This window comes from Neofelis nebulosa, chromosome X (assembly GCF_028018385.1).
Source record: "Neofelis nebulosa isolate mNeoNeb1 chromosome X, mNeoNeb1.pri, whole genome shotgun sequence".
Taxonomy (NCBI): Eukaryota; Metazoa; Chordata; class Mammalia; order Carnivora; family Felidae; genus Neofelis; species Neofelis nebulosa.
This window is the reverse complement of record NC_080800.1, coordinates 46,829,978-46,852,556: the sequence shown is the minus strand read 5'-3', so window position 1 is coordinate 46,852,556 and position 22,579 is coordinate 46,829,978. Positions and strand designations below refer to the sequence as shown.

General features: G+C 38.3%; 1 protein-coding gene across 3 annotated transcripts in view; it reads left to right on the top strand.

The window, feature by feature from the left end:
• LOC131501823 (P antigen family member 3-like) overlaps nt 1-2,927 on the top strand; it is a 185,115-nt gene extending 182,188 nt beyond the window's left edge. For all 3 annotated transcript variants that reach the window (XM_058712220.1, XM_058712219.1, XM_058712221.1), the window contains 2 exons: nt 1,280-1,430; nt 2,816-2,927. In XM_058712220.1, coding sequence (XP_058568203.1) covers nt 1,280-1,430; nt 2,816-2,819 — 155 coding nt within the window. In that variant the 3' untranslated portion in view covers nt 2,820-2,927. The remainder of the gene's footprint in view (nt 1-1,279; nt 1,431-2,815) is intronic.
• The last annotated feature ends 19,652 nt before the right edge of the window (nt 2,928-22,579 follow it).

The window sequence follows — 22,579 nt, the reverse complement described above, 5'->3', positions numbered from 1 at the left end:
CTACCATCTGTGTTGTTATACCAAAATGTGAGTGCTTTTGTATAAAATGCATTAAGACTCAAATGTGTCTGTACTGTAAAATAGCGTAGTACAGGCACAGGAATAAATGAAGTTCAGTGGAGCAAGAGATAGACTCCAGAAAAAGGCTCGAGGAATGACAGCCACCATTTCCTTTGCTTAATCATTTGATATGGTACACTTGGGAAACGCTGTATAATTTGGGAGACTGGCATATAGGTAAACTATATTAGTGTGATTTTTAAGTGGCTTTAGGAGGTGTTTAACAACTTATGATTAGGAAAATCAAAAGTATCTTAAAAGGATCATGAAACGGAAATTACCAGCTTCCAAAGAAAGTATTTTCATCAAATACTTGTATGGAATTATTGACATCATTCAGGCCATGGATTATTTCAGGAATTCGCTGGTGAGAGGTTTCTACGATAGGACTGATGACAAAGTCCATTAATTTCTTTCCACCCTGCTCCCTTTATTCTCACTGTAAGACAGAAGTTTGACTATAAGTCACTAATATTTTGCTGTTATTTTTGATACTTGGTTCTCTGCATGATTCATTTATCATAAGTTATAGAGAGAGACTTTGCCCCTAAATCTAACTAGTTAAATTTCACAAAATAGCTTTCAGGTTGCTCCAATAGGAGATGTATGTCACTAGTGTAGGATTTGTCATAGGCCCACAAATGCACTCAGCTAATTGTTCAGGAAATTAAATTTTAATTTTCATTAAAATCCTATCCATGGAGCAGGGTGCCTGGGTGGTTCACTCAGTCAGGTGTCACACTCTAGATTTTGCCTCAGGTCATGATATCAGGGTTCGTGAGCTTGAGCCCCGCATCCAGCTGTGCACTTAGGAGTGCAGAGCCTGTTTGTGATACTCTTCATTCTCCCTCTGTGTGCCCCTCCCCTGATCATTCTCTCTCTAAATAAATAAATAAACTTAAAAAAAATCCTGTGCATGGTGTACATTTAAGATTTCTTAGCTGATGCTCTCTATTCTTAGTACACTGTGGTAATATAATGCAAATGTAGATTTAGTGTGGTTTCTCTTTAGATTGTTATTTGAAATAAGGTTTCATATTACAGGAAAACAAAGATGGGAAGTCCATCTTTCCATCGCTTTTTTTGTTACCCTAAGTCTACAGGCTTGTATTTCATATAATGGCAAGAATACATATTATCACTTCTTTCTTTATATTTTATGTTTACTCCTTAAGTTGATTATCTTTTTTTTTTTTTTTTTTTTTTTTTTTTTGGTAAGGCCCTGACCTGGAATCTGGTATCCAGGAACTGCCTGTGCCAAAGAGTGGGGGCAAAAGTGAAGATGACAGTGATGTGAAGGGGGCGGATGTCCCAACACTGGAGCCCGTGAAGATGCCTGAAGCAGATATGTTATCCATTGAGAATGCAAAGTATGCAGATATTTTCCTGAATATTATATCTTTACTTATGTAGATATGACTTTATTGATACTTTAATGACAGAGTTTACACATAAAGGTAACTTTCATAAGTAGTTCAGACCCGAATTTCCTGACTGCCTGACTTATACCCTATCAGATGTAGACTTAAATTGGGTCAGAGCCTTCTTAAATAATAAAAAATGAAACCATTTCCTTTTTTATAAAGTGTAAATACTGGGGCGCCTGGGTGGCTCAGTCAGTTAAGCATCTGACTCTTGATTTGGCTCAGGTCATGGACTCACAGTTTGTGAGATTGAGCCCCACGTTGGGCTCTGTGCGGACAGCATGGAGCCTGCTTGGGACTCTCTCTCTTCCTCTCTCTCTGTCCCTCTCCCATTTGTGCTGTCTCTCTCTCTCACTCTCTCAAAATAAGGAAATAAACTTTAAAAAATAAATAAAATACACTGTAAATACTTTAACTGATGGCTACTTAAATTCAGAATCTTCTATAATTTCCTCTTTTAAAAACCACAAAATGGATTTGGAGTAAATACCAGTTTGTATGAAATATGCTGAGGCACTGAAGTAGGTTCTAATACCAGCTCTAACATAAGCTGTGTGATTCTGGGAGGATCCCTTCACTTCTGAATGCATCTTGGCTCATATATTTAGTGATTTCAAACCAGATATATTGCAGTCAGTTTTTATTGCTGAGTTTTGCATTCTGTGGTCCTATTGGATAATATACATGGAATACAAAAATCTTCCATTTTGTATGATTTATTTGTCATCAGATAACATCTTTGGTCAAATTTTAACATCTGAGTTGAGATTTCATTGCTACTGAGAACCAGAAAACACACTGCTTGATGTTGGCTTTTCTCTATGGAGACCTGGATACCTGTTCTTAAATTTTGTCAGACTCTAAATTATTGTGGCTCTTACAGAACACGTGCATTTTGAAACCTTTCCCCAATGAAGGCTCAAATGACTGAGTGATAAAATGGCAAGAGATAGTCTAGTTTCTAGTTTCTGCACTCTCCCTACATCAAGTAGGGTGCAAGCATGGGTGTTATATGTAAGCGATGAATCCCTAAATTCTACTCCTGAAACCAGTGCGACACTAGATGTTAACTAACTTGAATCTAAACACAAAGATAAAAAAATGAAACTACCTTTTAATAGGTTTATTTCATTTTATCTGTTCTGTACCTGAAGTGTTTTTTTTCTTTTCTTGTACCTACAGAAAGTGTGGTGTGTTCCAAAAATGTTGGTAAAGCATACGCTTGGAATTCTATCTTATAAAATAAAAACTATAGTGTCCTCTGTATATCATTAATTTAATGTAAATAAATTCTGCTGAGTAATGTTTCCAACTCTGTGTCTGTCTTACAGGTGAAGGACAACCGAAAGTGTAAGCAAGAAGAAGCTGAAACCATGCAAACTGCTCTCATGTAGGAAGGACACTTCACTGTTAAAAATCCCTCAATAAAATCTTACAACTTTCTCCAAAGACTCTTTTCAACCCTGTGTTAAACTTACTCTAAGTATTAGATGCTATTGAAAATTGTGTCATTTTTTGAAATTTTGTATTCTGATTGAGCTGGTAAGTGCAGATATATCTGTACATCAATACTCTCTCCAGAAGCCTTGCTACATAGGATTTAATGCCAGAGGTGTATGTCAACATCCATTATGAGCTTCCACATACACAATTCTATCATCTTTGAATACTAACAGTTTGTGTCTGCTGTTTTAAACATTACCCCCCCCTCTTTGTTTTCTCATTTCACAATATTGGACAGACCCACCCAGTACAGTGTTGGGAAGTATTGGTAAATAATGGACATCCTTGTCTTATTTCTGGTAGGAATTAGAAAATTTTTAGCATTTGACTATATTTACTGTGACATAAAAGAAGTTCCATTCTTAGGTTAGTTTCCTAACAACATTTCTATTGAATATATGTTGACTTTCATCAAGCACTTGTAGAACGTTTATTGAGATGGTTGTAGCAGTTTTCTTCCATTAATCTGTTAACGTAATGAATTTCGTACATATTTTCGTATGTTTAATTTTTTTTAATGTTTATTTAGTTTTGAGAGAGAGACAGACAGACAGAGCGTCGGCCAAGAAGTTGCAGGGACACAGTGAGACACAGAATCTGGAGCAGGCTCCAGGCTCTGAGCTGTCAGCACAGAGTCTGACGTGGGGTTCAAACCCACAAACCGTGAGACCATGACCTGAGTTGAAGTCTGGCGCTTAACCGACTGAACCACTTAGGCGCCCTAATGTTTTCCTATGTTTAAGTCAACCATATGCTACTGGGAGGGAATGTTCATGATCTATGATCTTTCTGAATAACCTACATCATATTAATTAGGTTAGAATTTGTATTAATATCTTCATGAGTGACATTAGCATCTACTTTTATTTCGTATACACTCTTGGATTTTAGTATCATGGATATACTGGCTTCATAAAATTTATTGGCATGTAAGACCTCTTTTTCTATCCTCTGGATCTGAAGAACCTGAAAGGCTATGAGTAATGTTGGACTAGAGTTTCCCATGTTCAGCTGTCTCTGGATTGCATCTTTCTTGGAAATTGGACCCTACCTAAATGGCGGGGAACCTCCAGATCCGCATCATTTCAAATTTGGTGAGGTGCCCATCTTCCCTGCAAGATGCCTCTAATGATGCCATCACTCTGAAAGCTACCTCCTCCAGTTTCTACGCTGTTCTTAATCTTCTATTCCCAGAAAGTTAAAAGTCATGGCTCTGTTATAACTAGATAATTTTGATCTGTGCTCTATAATTGTGAATAGCTGGCCCTCCACTGATTGTGCGCGCTTAGGACAAGAGATCCATTTATTGAGTTTTTTAAAGAATGAGTTAGTATAAAAACTCCTCTATTGATAGCATGTATACTATATGTCAGTGTCTTCTTTCTCCTAGGTTCCATACATGTATAACTTCATTTAATCTTCACAAAAAGGTGTGTCAGAGTGTACCCACAACTTACTTTTGACTCTAATAAGCAGTAGATTTCGGGATTCAGTTCTAAGAAGCCCTTGGTCATCCTCAAAGTAAATACATCTGGAAATGTTGGCCAGGAAAACTGATGGTGTACATGATGACGATACTGGCAATCTGACGTTTTCATAAAAACTTAGAGTAATTTTATAATGTCTGACATGAAGGGCTTTGTCCTTTTGAAGGCAAGGTTTCACAAAATGTGGCACACAGACTTCACATGGTTTTCCAGATGATTTCATTGATACAAAAAAAAAATTAAAATTTTAAAATAATAGCAGACTTATTTTACTGTGCTATAATATAATAACTACAACACCAAAGCTATTTGGAACAGTTTATCCAAAGACAAAGAATGATGTCACAGGCCCCATGGCAAAAAAACACAGATCTCTTGCAAAACTTCTTTCTTCAAAAGTTATTTAACGGCAGGGATATTAGCCATTCTTACAGGCGTGAGGTGATATCTCATTATAGTTTTGTATTTTGTATTTGTATAGACTTGTATTTGAAGAGTGATGTTGAGCGTCTTTTCGTGTGTCTGTTGGCAATTTGGAGGTCTTCTTTACAAAAGTGTCTATTCATGTCTTCTGCCCATGTTTTAAATTGGGTTATATGTTTTTTTGGGTGTTGAGTTTTATAAATTCTTTCTATATTTTGGATACTAACCCATTATCAGAAATGTCATTTGCAAATATCTTCTCCCATTCTGTAGGTTGCCTTTTAGTTTGGTTAATGGTTTCCTTCCCTGTGCAGAAGGTGTTTATTTTGATGAAGTCCCAGTGGTTTATTTTTGCTTTTGTTTCCCTTGCCTCAGGAGACATATCTAGAAAGAAGTTGCTACCGCGGATGTCAAAGAGGTTACTGCCTGTGTTCTCCTCTAGGATTTTGATGGTTTTGGGTCGCACATTTAGGCATTTGATCCATTTTGAATTAATTTTTATTTTTTAATTTATTTAAATACAAGCTACATAACATACAGTATAGTCTTGGCTTCAGGAGTAGAACCCAGTGATTCATCTCCCCCATGTGACAGCCAGTGCTCATCCTGAGAAGTGCCCTCCTTAATGCCCATCACCCATTTAACCCATCCTCCCACCCACCCACCCCTCCAGCAACCCTGTTTGTTTTCTGTATTTAAGAGTCCCTCTGGTTTGCCTCAGACAGAGAGTTTGTATTTCATTTTTGGGTATGGTGTAAGAAACTGGTCCAGTTTCATTCTTCTGCATGCTGTTGTCCAGCTTTCCTAACCATTTGTTAAGGAGCCTTTTTCCTCATGGATATTCTTTCCTGCTTTATCAAAAATGAATTGACCATATATTTGTGGGTTCCTTTGTGGGTATTTTATTCCATTCCATTGATCTATGTGTCTATTTTGGTAGCAGTACCATACTGTTTTGATCACTACAGCTTTGTAATACAATTTTATGTCCCAAATAGTGGTGCCTCCGGGTTTGCTTTGCCTTTTCAAGGTTGCTCTGGCTATTCTGGGTCTTTTGTGGCTCCCTATCAGTTTTAGGTCTGTGACAAATGCTGGCAGTATGTTGATAGGGATTGCATTAAATGTGTAGATCGCTTTGTGTAGTTTTGACAGTTTATCAATATTTGTTCTTCCAACCCACGAGCGTGGAATGTCTTTCCATTTCTTTGTGTCATCTTCAATGTCTTTCATCAGTGTTTTAGAGTCTTCAGAGTACTACAAGTATTTCACCTCTCTGGTTAGGTTTATTCCTAGGTATCTGATTGTTTTTAGTGCAATTGTAAATGGGATTGATTCCTTAATTTCCCATTCTGCTGCTTCCCTATTGCTGCATAGAAATGCAACAGATTTCTGTATGTTGATTTTTGCATCCTGTGACTTTATTAAATTCATGTATCAGTTGTAGCAACCTTTTGGTGAAGTCGCTTTGGGGGGGGTGGGGTTTAAACAAGAGTATCATGTCTACTGCAGCAGAAGCAGCAACGGGTGTTGGCAAGGATGTGGAGAAAGGGAAACCCTCTTGCACTCTTGGTAGGAATGCAAACTGGTGCAGCTACTCTGGAGAACACTACAGAGGCCCCTCAAAAAGTGAAAAGTAGAACTACCTTATTGTCCAGCAGTTGTACTACTAGGTATTTACCGAAAGAATACAAAAATACCACTTCAAAGGGATACATGCACCCCGATGTTTATAGCAGCATTATTTGCAATACCCAAGCAATGGCAACAGCCCAAGTGTCCATCAACTGATGATGAATGGATAAAGATGTAGTATAGGGGTACTGGGTGTCTCAGTAGGTTAAGTGTCCAACTTCAGCTCAGGTCAGGATCTCACAGCTCGTGGGTTCGATCCCCACATCGGGCTCCGTGTTGACAGCTCAGAGCTTGGATCTTGCTTCAGATTCTGTCTCTGGCTCTCTCTGCCCCTCCCCCACTTTCTCACTTTCTCTGTCTTTCTTTCAAATACAAACATTTAAAAAATTTGTTTTAATATATAGGATATTATATATATATATATATATATATATATATATATATATAATGGAATATATATAATATATATAATATATATATTCCATTATATATATATATATTATAATTATAATATATATTATATTATAATATATATAATATATACATATATACACACAATATATATATAATATATATACAATATAAATATATATACATATAATATATATATAATATATATAATATTATATATATAAGTATTATATAAATATATATATAAATTATATATATTATATATAAATATATATAAATATATATTATATAAACATATATAAAAAAATATATATTATATATATAATATAATATATATAATATAATATAATATAATATAATATAATATAATATATATAATGCAATATTACTCAGCCATAAAAACTAATCAAACCCTGCCATTTGCAACGATGTGGATGGAGCTAGAGAGTATTATGCTAAGCAAAATAAGCCAGAGACAGACAAAAATCATATGATTTCACTCCTATTGTGGAATTTAAGAAACAAAACACATGATCATAGGGAGAAAATAGAGGTAGTCAAGCCAGGAAACAGACACTTAACTACAAAGAGCAAACTGATGGCTACCAGAGGGGAGGCAGGTTGAGGGGTGAGTTAAATAGGTGATGGGGATAAAGGCGTGCTGTTGTGATGAGCACTGGTTGATGTATGGAAGGGTTGAATCACTATATTGTACACCTACAACTAATAGTAAACTGCATGTTAACTATTTGGAATTTAAAAAGTTAAAAAAGTAAAATTAGTAACTGTAGTAAAATTCCAAAAATAAACAATGGCATGATCAGAGAAGCCACAAATCCCTGTTTCCCTCTACATACATCTCTATCACCCTAACGATACAGAAGCCTGGCTGTACCTTACACCCCTATTACTGTACACAATGCAAGAGTTACATCTGTGAGCTCCTATTTGCAACCTCACATCCAAAAAATATTTCTGCAACTAAGGGATATACTCAGAATTCACCATCCTTACGGAATGGCAGTAGATTACAAGCAACAATTGTGTACTCACAGAGTTTTAAAATATTTCCTGGTGAAAAAGACTGATAGTCTAAGGTTCAAATTAAAAGTGAGACTTAAGTTGGGGTGTTCTGCTTTGCCACAAAATATGTGGGAGTTCTCTATGTTGTGGAGCTGGATGAATATACTAGGGCACAGGTAAAAGGAAAGAAAAAGGAACCAGGGGGACTGCCTACTGTCTCCCTATAGGCTAAGGCATGAAAATAGCAATGGCGTTCAGTCCTGCCTCTAACACACACTGTGTGATGGTGGGAAAAGTATTTACATCCATTGGGACCATTTCCTCATATCTAAAGTAGAAATCACAATACTTACACTAAATGATTGCTATGAGGAATCAATGAGATAACATATATGAAATAGGCATTATATTGTAAATGGCTGTGGCTTATTATATTCCTTTCATTTAAACTTTCAAATAGTTTTTATGTTATTTACCATTACAATTATATCTCTAGTAAGAGACACATATTTTGAATTTCAAGTAGGGATACAAAGCTAACTTTTTAAATGATTTGAGCTAGAAACTTATTTGATTTGCTTGTTTTAATTACTTTTTTTATTTGAGTATAGCTAACACAATGTTACATTACCTTCAGGTGTGCAACATAATGATTCAACTTCTCTATATCTTATGCTATGCTCACCACAAGGGTAGCTACCATCTGTCACCATACAGTGCTATTACCACATCGTTGACTGCATTCTTTATGCTGTGCTGTTTATTCTCGTGGCTTATTCATTCCATAACTGAAAGCCTGTTTTCCCACATCATTTCACCCATTTTGCCCCTCCCATTATACCCCTTCTCTCTGGCAACCATCACTTTGTTCTCTGTATTTATAGGTATAATTATGGTTTTTGTTTGTTTATTGATTTGTAGGTTTTTTTAGATTCCACACATATAAGTGAACTCAAATGGTATTTGACTTATTTCACTTAGCCTAATACTCTCTACATCTCTAGCTCCATCCATATTGTCACAAATGACAAGATCTGTTTCTTTTTTATGGCCGCATCATATCCCAGTGTGTGTGTGTGTGTGTGTGTGTGTGTGTGCGCGCGCGCGCGCGCATGTGACTGTGTACCACATCTATGGACACTTAGGTTGCTTACATATCTTGGCTATTCTAAATTATGCAATAAACTATGCAAAAATGAGTGTTTTTATGATAGTTGGGTAAATACCCAGTACTAGAAGTATTGGATCATATGGTTTTTCTATTTTTAATTTTTTAAGGAACATCCATACTGCTTTTCACAAGGTTATTTAATTTAAATAAATATAGTGATGAAATAGCAACGACAACGATGTCAGACGTGGCATCCAATCTAAAGTGTGTTTGTAAATAACTGAGGTCAGACAAGGCTGATCTAAGTAATGGCATGTGCTAAAAAATGCATTCCTTCTTATGTGTGATGCCAAAAATAAAATAAGTCAATATTTGATCAGGCAACCCACACAACTCAAAACCAGAGTCTATCTGTCATGTGGTCAGGTCATCCTTAAGTAGCCCAGCAGATGCTACCAGGACCACATGGTTAACTACAACAGCTGTTATGTTGGCTTTTTACAGTCCCACAGACTTGGGTTGGTAAGATGACAGTGAGACCAATGGTTTCAGACAGTTTATTACTTACAGACACAGCGAAAGCAAGATTGCCTTAGTGTCAGTACCCTGCATCCCTAGCCCCCCAGGAATAGACACTGAATGAGAGTTGTTCAGTGACAGACACCATAGGTCTTGGGTCTCTCTGCTGGTGAGAAGCTCACAGCAGTACCCTAATGCAGTGAGTATCTTTGTAGCCCACAGATGTACTTTCAGAAGCCTAAACTCGACTGAAGCCAGGGATGGGTGAATAATGACTTGTGTCAGCCTCCGGCTAGATAGGTAGTCAGGTGTGAAACTACCTGGTGGCGGTTTCTCATTAGACTGCTTAGCTCCCCTTGCTCCAAGAGGATTCACATGGTGTTCTGCCAAAACTCAGGTTCCTGCAGTCTAGCTTTGCCTACATGGCCCAAGTAAGGACATGCAAAGTTGTCAGGGCACAAAGGCAGAGACGGTCCCACACAGTCCCTGCCTCCAAACAAAGGGCCATATGTATGGTTCTTACAAGTATAAGTTGTGTAATATTGACTCCTATATAGACCAGGTGCTTTTACTGTCAGGATCGTTACAAAATATTAACTAATTCAGTACACACGGATTGATTCCTAACATGGTTCAGGAAATATCTGTGATGCTGGAAATTAAAAGAACCAGCAATGTGCAGTGCTTGCTACAAGGGATATAACATAGGTGGGGCAGACAAACAGAGAGAAGTGGGGTAACATGCAAAGGAGAAACACAGGAAAAGGACCCAGAAAGAACAGTTTCCTGGGTGGCCAGGAAACAGGAGGAAAACCAGGAGAGAAGACTCACTGTCAGAGTGAAAGAGGTCCCCTGGATTCCCACATCCACGGATCCCTGTGTCTGCATACATGATCCTGCTGATAGAAGGCTGGGTGACATCTATGCCTCACACTTAAAACTAAAATAAGTAGATTTGTATCACACTTAAAAACCAAATACAGGGGTGCCTGGGTGGCTCAGTCAGTTAAGCGTTCAACTCTTGGTTTTGGCCCAGGTCATGATCTCATAGCCCCGCATTGGGCTCTGCACTGTTGGAATTCTCTCTCTCCCTCTCTCTCTGCCCCTCCCCTGCTCACTCTCTTTCCCTCTCTCAAAATAAATAAACATTAAAAAAAAAACTAAATACAGTTGACCATTGAACAACACAGGGTTTAAGGGTGCTGACACTGCCCCTTGCTGCCCCACACAGACAAAAATCCGTGAATAACTTTTGACTCCCCAAAAGTGGGTAGGCTACTTTTCTTTTCTTTTCTTTTCTTTTCTTTTCTTTTCTTTTCTTTCTTTTTTTTTTCAATTTGTTTTGGGAGAGAGATAGAGAACAAGCGGAGGAGGGGCAGAGAGAGAGGGGAGGGAGACCGAAACCCAAGCAGGCTTCGCACTGTTACCACAGAGCCGGTTGTGGGGCTTGAACTCACAAACCCTGACATCATGACCTGAGCTAACATCGAGTTGGACGCTTAACTGACTGAGCCACACAGGCACCCCAACTACTAATAGGCTATTTTTGATGAGAGCCCTTACTGATGAACAGTCGACTAACACATATTTTGTTTGTATGTCTTTGTTTTTATGTACATTTTATTTGTATGTATTATATATGTACTTTTACAAAAAAGTAAGCTAGAGAAAAGAAAATGTTACTAAAAAGATCATGAGGAAGAAAAATACATTTTGAGCACTGCACTGTATTTATTAAAAACTAAGTCTGAATATAAGTGGACCTGTATAGTTCAAACCTGTGTTGCCCAAGAATCAACTGTAATCAGAATGGCCCCTTTTCATTAAAAAAAAAATCTATATGCTCAGTTATCGTCATTTCATTAAAAAAATAACTAAGAATAAGAGAAAATCTTATTCAGGGTCAACACATTTGTCCTTTTAATTTCTTTGATCAATACTTTATGGTTTCCACTACACCATCTTTTAACTCCTTGGTTAAATCTATTCCAAAGTATTTTATTATTTCTGAGCATATTAAGAATGGGCCAGTTTCCTTCATTTTCTCATCAAACGTTTCATAATTAGTGTATAAAGATGAAATTGATTCATTTATGTTTATTTTATGTCCTACAACTGTATCGAAATTTTTGATTAGTTCCAACAGTTTTTTAAATGAATCTTTAAGGTTTTCTATATACAAAATCATAGCATCTCCCAAAGTGACAATGTTACTTCTTCTTTTCTGATTTTGATGCTTTTTTTCCCCTTTGTCTTGCCTAAGAGTGGGCATCCTTGTCTTGTTTCTGAGAGAAAAAGCTTTCAAACTTTCTCCATTGAGGGTAATGTCAGCTGTGGGTTTGTTGTACTGGGCCTTGATTACATTGAGGGGTTTTTTGTTTTTTGTTTTTTGTTTTTCATTTTATGCTCAGTGCATTGGAAGCTTTTATCATGAGAGGGTGTTGAATTTTGTTAAATGCTTCTTCTGTATTTATTGCAATGATCTCATGATTTTTATCTTTCATTCTGTTAATGCAATATATTACATGTATTCATTTGCATATATTTAACCATTCTGGCATCCTAGGAATAAATGCCACTGGGTCCTGATGTATAATCATTTTAATGTGTTTTTGAATTCGGTCTGATAATATTTTGTTGAAATTTTTTATGTTTATATTCATCAGAGATATTAGTCTACAGTTTTCTTATAGTGACTTTATCTGGTTTTGGTATCAGGACAATGCTGGCCATGTAGAATGAGCTTGGAAAGCTACTCTTCTCTTCAAATTTTTGGGCAGACTTTGAGAAGGGTTGGTATTAACTATCTTTTAAATATTTGGTAGAATTCACCAGTGAAGTCATCTGGTCATAGAGTTTTCTTTTTGGGAGGTTTATGATATTTAATTCCACCTCCTAACTCATTTATCGGTATATTCATAATTTCTATTGCTATTTCTTCATGAGTCAGTCTTGGTAGAATGTAGGTTTTGAGTAACTTACCCATTTATGTTAAGTTATACCCTTTGTTGGAGTATAAATGTTCATAGTATTCTCTTATGAATTTTTTCATTTCAGTGGCATCCACGACAATGTGTCTTCTTTGGACTCTGAATTTCTTTCACTCCCCTTTCTTTTTCTCTTAGTCTAGCTAAAGTTTTATCAATGTTTATCTCTTTTAAAAAATCCACTCTAAGATATTTTCAATTAGTTTTTGGCTTTTTCCCCCCCCCCATTTATTCTGCCCTATAACTATGTTCTTCCTTCCTCTTTCAGCTTAGTTTATTTTGTTTTTTTCTAGTTCCTTGAAATGCAAAGTTAGGTGGTTTATTTGAGGCTTTTATTCTACATCTCATGTTCATTGATTAGAACAGTAAATATTGTTAAAGTGTTCTTACTACTTAAAGCCATCTATACGTTCAGTGCAATCCGTATCAAAATACCAATGGGGACTCTCAGGGAAGATGGCAAGTAGGAGGATCCTAAGTTCACCTCATGCCATGGATACACCTAGATAACACCCAAACCAGTGTGAATAGCCCAGAAAACGACCTGAGGAGTGGCAGCTCAGACTCTCAACAGCTAAATGTAGAGAACAAGCCACATTGAAATGGGTAGGAAGGGAAGAGACATGGCTGGGAGACAAAATGACCCACCAAGACTGCCAGAGGGAGGGACGCTGGAGGCCTGGAGAAGGGAGAGGAGCAAACCTCACACTAGATATCGCAGACATGGGGGATCCACACTGCGAAGATGAATCCTCATGACATTTGGCTTTGAAAATCACTGGGGCTTAATTTCCTGAGTTCTTACCATCAGTGGAGCTTAACATCTGGCATTTAAAATCAACAGGCTCTGCTCTGGAGAGCCTAAGGTTGATAATTTACTGAATCCCTGCTCTTAAAAAGACAGCATAACAAACAGCCCCCAGAGAGACAGCATAGAAGCAGCAGTTTGAAAAATGCCTGGAGTAAAATACACAAGGCAGTTAATAAGAAACATAAAAGAACTAATCAATACTAATACAGTAATAGTAGGGGAACTTAAAGCCACTTACAGCAATGGACAGGTCATCTAAACAGAAAATCAACAAGGAAACAATGGCTTTGAATGGCACATTGGAACAGATGGATTTAACAGATATATTCAGAACATTCTATTCTCAAACAACAGAATTCACATTCTGTTCAAGTGCACATGGAAAAGTCTCCAGAATAGATCACATAGTAGGCCCCCGAAAAAAGCCTCAACAAGTTCAAGAATATCGAAGTCACACCATGCATATTTTCCAACCACAACACTATGAAACTTGGAGAAAATGACAAGAAAAAATTTGGAAAGACAACAAACACGTGGAGGTTAAAGAACATCATACTAAAGAATGAGTGGGTCAACCAGAAATTAATGAAGAAATTAAAAAATACACAGAAACAAGTGATTGAAAACATGACAGTCCAAAACCCTTGGGATGCAGCAAAAGTGGTTATAAGATGGAAGTATAAGATGGAAGCAATACAGATCTACCTCAAGAAGCAAGAAAAATATCAAATAAACAACCTAACCTTATACTTAAAGGAGCTGGAAAAAGAACAATAAATGAAGACTAGCACCATTCATAAAAATGAGAGCAGAAATGAATCATATAGAAACAAACAAACAAACAAACAAACAAACAAAATCAGTAGAATGGATCAATGAAAACAATAGCTGTTTCTTTGAAAGCGTTAGTAAAATTTATAAACCCCTAGCTAGACTTATTAAAAAGAAATGGGAAAGAACCCAAATAAATGAAATCACGAATGATAAAGGAGAGACCACAACCAACACCACAGAAATACGAACAATTACAAGAGAATATCATGAAAAAATTATATGGCAACAAACTGGGCAATCTGAAAGAAATGGATAATTTCCTTGAAACATATAAACTGCCAAAACTGAAACAGGAAGAAATTGAAAACTTGAACAGGCTGATAACTAGCAAAGAAATTGAGTCAGTACTCAAAAATCTCCCAACAAGCAAAACTTTAGGGTCAGATGGCTTCCCAGGGGAATTCTACCAAACATTTAAAGAAGAGATAATACCAGTTCTTCTCAGTTTCCAAAAAATAAAAATGGAAAGAAAACTTCAAAACTCATTCTACAAGGCCAGCATTACCTTGATTCCAAAACCAGACAATGACCCCACTAAAAAAGAGAACTACAGGCCAGCATACCCAATGAACCTGGATGCAAAAATGCTCGACAACATACTAGCAAATCAAATCCAACAATACACTAAAAGAATCATTGACCACAATCAGTGGGATTTATTCCTGGGCTGCAAGTGTGGTTCAATATTCATAAATCAATCAATGTAATACATCACATTAATAAAAGAAAGGATAAGAACTATACGATCCTCTCAATAGATGCAGAAAAAGCATTTGACAAAATACAACATCTATTCTTGACAAAAAAAAAAAACAAAAAAAACAAAAAAAACCTCCACAAAGTGGGGATAGAGGAAACATATTTCACCATCATAAAGGTTATATATATAAAAGATCCACAGGTAATATAATCCTCAGTGGGGAAAAACTGAGAGCTTTCCCTGTACACTCAGGAAGAAGACAGAAATGTCCACTCCCATCACTGTTATTTAACATAGTACTGGAAGTCCTAGCCTCGGCAATCAGAAAACAAAGGAAATAAAAGGCATTCAAATTGGCAAGGAATAAGTCAAACATTCAGTATTTGCAGATGACATGATACTCTACGTAGAAAACCCGAAAGACTCCACCAAAAATGTTCTAGAACAGATACATGAATTCAGTAAAATCACAGGATACAAAATCAGCATACAGAAATCTGTTGCATTTCTATACACCAATAATGAAGCTGCAGAAAGAGAACTCAAGGAATCAATCCCATTTACAATTGCAGCAAAGCATAAAGTACCTAGGAATAAACCTAACCAAAGAGGTAAAAGATCTGTATGCTGAAAACTATAAAACACTGGTGAAAGAAATTGAAGATGACACAAAGAAATGGAAAGACATTCCATGCTCATGGATTGGAAGAACAAATATTGTTAAAATGTTTATACTATCCGAAGCAATCTACACACTTAATGCAATCTCTATCAAAATACCACCAGCATTTTTCACAGAGCTAGAACAAACGATCCTAAAACTGGGATGGAACCATGAAAGATCCCAAACAGTTAAAGCAATCTTAAAAAAGAAAAGCAGAGCTGGAGGCATCATAATTCAGGACTTCAAGTTATATTACAAAGTTGCAGTGATCAAGACAGTATGGTACTCGCACAAACACAGACATGTAGACCAATGGAACAGACTAGAAAACCCAGAAATAGACCCACAACTCTATGGTCAACTAATCTTCAACAAACCAGGAAAGAATATCCAATGGAGGAAAAGACAGTCTCTTCAACAAATGGCGTTGGGAAAACTAGATAGCTACATCCTGAAGAATGAAAATGGACCACTTTCTTGCACCATACACATAAATAAATTCAAAATGGCTGAAAGATCTAAATATGAGACAGGAAAACATCAAAATCCTAGAAGAGAACAAAGGCAGCAACCTCTTGGACATCAGCCAAAGCAACTTCTTACTAAATACGTCTCCAGAGGCAAGGCAAGCGAAAGGAAAAATGAACTTTTGCGACCTCCTCAAGACAAAAGGCTCCTGCACAGCAAAGGAAACAATCAACAAAACTAAAAGGCAACCTACAGAATGGGAGAAGATATTTACAAATGGCGTATCTGATTAAGGGTTAGTATACAAAATCCATAATGAACTTATCGAACTTAACACCCAAAAAAACAAATAATCCAGTTAAGAAATGGGCAGAGGACATCAATAGACTTTTTTTTTTTCAAAGAAATCATACAGATGGCCAACAAATCCATGAAGAGATTAGATGCTCATCATCACAAATCAGGGGAATGCAAATCAAAACCACAATGAGATATCAACTCACACCGGTCAGAATGGCTAAAATGAACAACCCAGGAAACAACAGATGTTGGCAAGGATGTGGAGAAAAAGGAACCCTTGTGCACTGTTGGTAGGGATGCAAACCGGTGCAGCCACTGTGCAAAACAGTATGGAATTTCCTCAAAAAGTTAAAGATAGAATTACCATAGGATCCAGTAATTCCACTACTGGGTATTTCCCAAAGAATATAAAAATACTATTTTGAAAAGGTATATACATCCTATATTTATAGCAGCATTATCACAATAGCCAGACTATGGAAGCAACCCAAGTGTCCATTGATAGATGAATGGATAAAGACAGCGATATATTACTCAGCCATGAAAATGAGTGGAATCTTGCCATTTGCAACAAAATGAATGGATCTAAAATGTATGATACTATGTTAAATAAGTCAAAGAAAAACAAATACCATATGATTTTGCTCATATGTGGAATTTAAGAAACAAAACAAAGGAACAAAGAAAAAAAGAGACAAACAAAAAAACTGACTGTTAAATGGGGAGAACAAACTGGTGGTTTGCAGAGGGGAGGATGGTGTGAGGATGGGTGAAAAAGGTGAGAGAGATTAAGAGGACACTTATAATGAACACTGAGTATTGTATAGAATAGTTGAATCACTATATTGTACACCTGACACTAATATACCACTGCACACTATCTATACTGGAAATAAAAAATACCAATGGCATTTCTCACAGAAGTAAAAAGAAGCCCTAAATGCATATGGAACTACAAAAGACCTCAAAGAGCCAAAGTAATCCTGTGAAAGAAGAACAGTGCTGAAGGCATTATAGTATGTTGCTAAACAGATTACAAAATAAATTACAAGGCTACAGTAATTAAAACAGTATGCGATTGGAATAAAAACACACATAGACCAATGGAACAGAAATAATCCACATATATGTGAACAAATAATCTTCAACAAGGGTGTCAGCACTCAGTTGGGAAAAAGATAGTCTCTTCAGCAAACAGTAGTGGGAAAACTGTATATACACATGAAAAGGGTAAAAGTGGGCCCCTACTCTACACCAAACATAAAAATTGAACTCAAAATGCATTTGAGACTTAAAGGTGATAGCTAAAACTTCAGAACTCCTCAAAGAAAACACAGGGAGAAAACTTCTTGACGTTGATCTCAGCAATTTTTTCTTGAATTTGACAACACACAGGCAACCAAAGCAAAAAAGGCAAGTAGAACTACATCAAACTAAGGAGCTTCCGCACAGCAAAAGATACAGTCAACAGAATGGCATCCTACAGAATGGAACAAAAGACTTGTAGGCCGTCTATCTGACAATGGCGTTAAAAACCAAAATATGTAAGAATCACCTACAACTCAATAACAAATAAAAACACAATAACCCAATTGTAAAATGTGTAAAGTATCTGAATAGACATTTTTCCAAAGAACATGTGCAAATGGCCTTCAGGTATGGGAAAGGGTGCCCAACATCACTAGCTATCAGGGTAATGCAGATCAAAACCACAGTGGCATATCACGTCACAACTATTTTGATGGCTATTTCCAGAAGATAACAAAAAGATAACAAGTGGTGGTGAATATTTGGAGAAATTGGAACACTTATACACTTAGGATGGGAATAAAGAATGGTGTGATCACTATGGAAAAAAAAGTGTGGAGTTTCCACAAAAATTAGAAACAGAACTAAGGGCACCTGGGTGGCTCAGTCAGTTAAGCATCCAACTCTTGACTGCAGTTCGGGTCATGATCTCGAGGTCTGTGAGTTTGAGCCCTGTGTCGGGCTCTGTGCTGACAGTGCAGAGCCTGCTTGGGATTCTTTCTCTCTCCCTCTCTCTCTGCCACTCCCCCACTCTTGTGTGCACGTGTGCTCTCGCTCTTGCTCTCTCTCTCTGTAAAAATTAATAAATAAATTTAAAAAAAAAGACAGAGGATGGGGAGATATGTATTACAAACTTTATAACTTTATAAAATATAAATCTCAAATATTATGTAAACTAAGAACAGATGCCTCACAGTATGCATTTCTCAGTTGCATAAAGAAAATGGTATGCATTAAACGCAATAGAATTTGTTGTCTCTGTGAGAGGCATAGCGTGGGAGTGGAAAATGCCAACAAAAAGGATCAAACAAATGAATGACAAGTGAGGGGTCTGGCCTGAAAGAATCATGGGAATAGTGATATGAGCTGGAAATAAGATTTTGTCAACCCCTGACCCTAAATATCCCCACTGTCCCTTCGCTTAAACTATTCTGAGCTTCTCTTAGGCCCGTGAGAGTCACACTTGTGACTGCCTTAGGGGCTTTATAGTGCTGCTCCTGGGGTCCCTGCCCTGGTAACCCATTTTCCTCTCGTGCTCAACTGTCTACCTCAGGCTTACTTTTGAGGTCTCAACTTCCACATCAGTTTTCCATGAAGGCCTTTTCTGGCCACAAACCGCTTTATCCCCCATTTAAATTACTCATCCTGTTTTCCTTTCTCTGAGCACCCTGAAAACTTGCTCCATTTCAGTATTTGTCCTAAGGGGATATAGTCGTTAGAGAGAAGCTTGCTGAAACATCTGTCTCCCCGTTCCAGCCACGGCCCCATGGTGAAAGTTGCCATTGTCTGTTTGGTTCTCCACTGTATATCCTGAGGGCCTATTCCGATGCCTGTTACATAATAGACTCTCCAGGATGTTTGTGGGAGGAATAATTGAAACTGAATGGAAAGGAAGGAAGACTAAGAATCAGTAGAGGGATTGGTATGTGAATGTATATATTCATGCTCTCCCGCAGATGTGGCTCCCAGGGGCCCTGACAGTGGGGACACAGACAGGGATATGTGAGGGAGAGCAAAGGGATGAAAGATACCCAGATATGGAATATGTGGAACGGGATGGAAGGGAGAAAGAGAAACTCAGCAGAAGAACCGGCTGGAGGACTGAAACGATCTAGGAAGGAGAGAGAGAGAAGTGGTGGCAAAGAGAGAGGGAGGACTCAGCGGAGACGAGGGAGAGGTGGGGGGAGAGGGACAGGAAGTAGGACTGCAAGGTGACAAGCAGAAAGCCAGGGGCAGGAGGAAAGTTAAGGAGCGCCTCTCCCCAGAGGCACACCTTACTGGGTGGTGATCAAAATAATGAATTCCACAAGTTCCCCCTTTTCTTTCTTTCACTGTCATCTCTTAACATTGGCCATGAAAATTTAGAGCTGTCTGTAAAAATCAAGACAACAAAGGTCCCACCTCACTCATTGCTTTTGGCGAAAAGCTGGTGGCTGAGCTCTCACCAGCGATAAGGCTACAGGCAGGAAACACGAAGAGCACACTCCTCATTCTGAAGCAGCTGCATTCAGGTGGCTATGTGGGAAGCACACACCGTGAAGGTAATAGACTGATGTCTGCACTGTATTTGTAGAAAGGAAAAAAAAAAAAAAAGGAAACATTTTATCAAGTCTTTCATGTAATATGCCATGGAGAATTCCCCATTGTGGGGCACTGGAAAAGAACTGAGTCCTCTCAGGGACAAAACAAGGAATTGCAGATGGAAGTTGCCCTGCTGCTGGTATTGGGAATTCCTTATATCTAAACCTCTAAAATGGAGTAGGGTGAGGGGCATGTGAGCATGTGGAGGTGTTGGCAGGAATCTGACGGTATGGGACTAGTGTTTGTCCACAGGACAAAACAACATCTTCCCCTGCCCTACACTGCCACTCTGCCCTCTCCCCAGGGCTTTCTCTAAATGAGGCACAGACACGAGGGCGTCGAACATTGTTCACTGGGCTAGTTCCCAGCACCCCTCAATTTAGAGCCTTCTGGTGGAGTTGGGTTGAAGCACAGGCTTGGACTCAAGAATGAAGCAGAATCTCTTTGACCACTTCTGCATCTTACCACCACTGACCCCTAATGTGCAAGGATGATGACTCAGCCCCAAATCTCCAGTGAGAAGAAAGGAAGAGAGAGTGATGTGGCAGCACCCCAGCCTTCACAGGTCAGCACTGTTTCAGTTTACCGTTTAGTATTGCAAGAGAGAGAGAGCATGCACATGTCCTACATGCATTATTTTTTAAAAACATCTTACTTTTACATATATCAAAAACCCAACCCTGTATTGTTATTATTTTTGTATAAACTTATATTTTTTAAATATTTAAACAATATGAAAAATTTTACACCTTTGCCCATGTAGCTATTCTTTCCGTTTCCCTTTCTTCTTTTATATAAACTCATATTTCCATTTTGTATCACTTCCCTATGCCTGAAGGACATGCATTAAATTTTCTCTCAACGCAGTCTGCTGATGTTGAATTCTGCTTCCTTTTGTATTCTGAAAAAGTGTCATGTTGCATTGATTTTGAAAGATATTTTCATTAAGTATATAGAATTCTAGGCTGAAAGATATTTTATCTGAGCACATTAAAGATGTTGCTACACTGTCATCACTTGCATTGTTTCCAAGTGATGAGGGAGCATAAGGCAGGCTGAGGGCAAACTACAGGCTGGCACCAGCACCACCCTCCCCACTCAGGTAGAACGTGTGTGATATCCCTTGGACACTCCTGGCCTTGGCTACCCAAGAACAAAGGAGAGGGGTTTAAGTGCTTGCCATGGTAATGTGGGAAACTAAGGCAAATGAAAAATTATATTCCCTTACTGCCTACAGCCCACTGATGCGTCCTTGAAACAGGACTGAGTCACCTCCCTCTAGGAGCTCCACTGCCTCAAGGATGACACTTTGCTGGGGGCAAAAGAGAACCTTAGCTTAACATTATCCCAACTTCAAGGATCCTGTAAGTCAACTTCCTTCCATCTCAACTGCCCCAAGGTATATGCTGGCAATCATACTCCCAGCTTATGGCCCCTGATATACATCTGAAGGGTCTCATGACTGAGGTTTTATGAAACAGTAATAAATGGCATTTTCCTAACAACAGCTAGACCCTCAAGGTCCTGGAAACCTTGCTTCCCAAAATGCCTTAGAGAGTTACTCTATCTCTGACCCCTTCCCAACCTGAGGGTATATAATGAGTTACCCATCAGGACCCCAGTGCAGCTCTTCCTGCCCATGGGTCCTGTCCCCATGGTTTAATAAAATCACCTTTTTGCACCAAAGATGACTTCAAGAATTCTTTCTTGGCCGTCGGCTCCAGATCCCATGAATCCCCCCCCACCCCGCACTTCACCCCAAAACTTCATCATATGGCACCTAACGTGGGGCTATGAGTCTTTTCATCTGGACTCTGAGCTTTGGTGCAAATTTAATGAATATACTTTTCTCTTTCCTTCCTTTACTCTCATTTTAAGGGCTTTTCGAGGAGTATGCTCTTATCGGAACACTTTCATGTTGAGCTCTCAGGCGGCAATCCTCTAGCCCGTGGCTACTCCGTGGGGAGAAGAAAGCCTGCCTTTTGTCTGGAAGTTAGTACGCTGGCCGGAATGGTAATAAGATCCAGAAACTTTATGCCCTGTCTTTATCCCTGTCCTTATCCAAACGTGTCTGTCTAGGGCACGGGATGGCCACCTGAGTCACCAGGATGGCTGCCAATCTTAAGACTCCCGTGTGAGGTTTCCTCCTCATTAGTCTAACATGATCCCCTCCACATCTCTGGTCTAGCCGCTTCTGGCCTTGAGAACTCCACTGGGAGCTGGCTGAAACCAGTACCCGATTGAAATAAAACCCAACTGGAGACCATTTCCTAAGGAAATTGGCTATGAAGACTATATGTGTTGGAATGTCGCTTAGATCATGATGGATTTCTATCTGTGGTGCTTTGTGTCAATGTCCTCTACTAACTACTACTTAAATTACAAAATTGGGTAATTCCCCCTTGTAAAACTTTTCTAGTGTTTGCCATGGGTTAAAAATGGCAGGTTCTTCAAGAAACTAAAGCATGGCCTCTGTGGCATGCTCTTCAATGACTGGGTAATCAGGACATGACCATCAGAGCACGTTCTTCAAGGAACGGCCTTTTAGGGCACAGCTTTCAGGGTAAGGTGATTTGGTTCACACACCAGGCACCCATCCGTAGTCTAGAATGC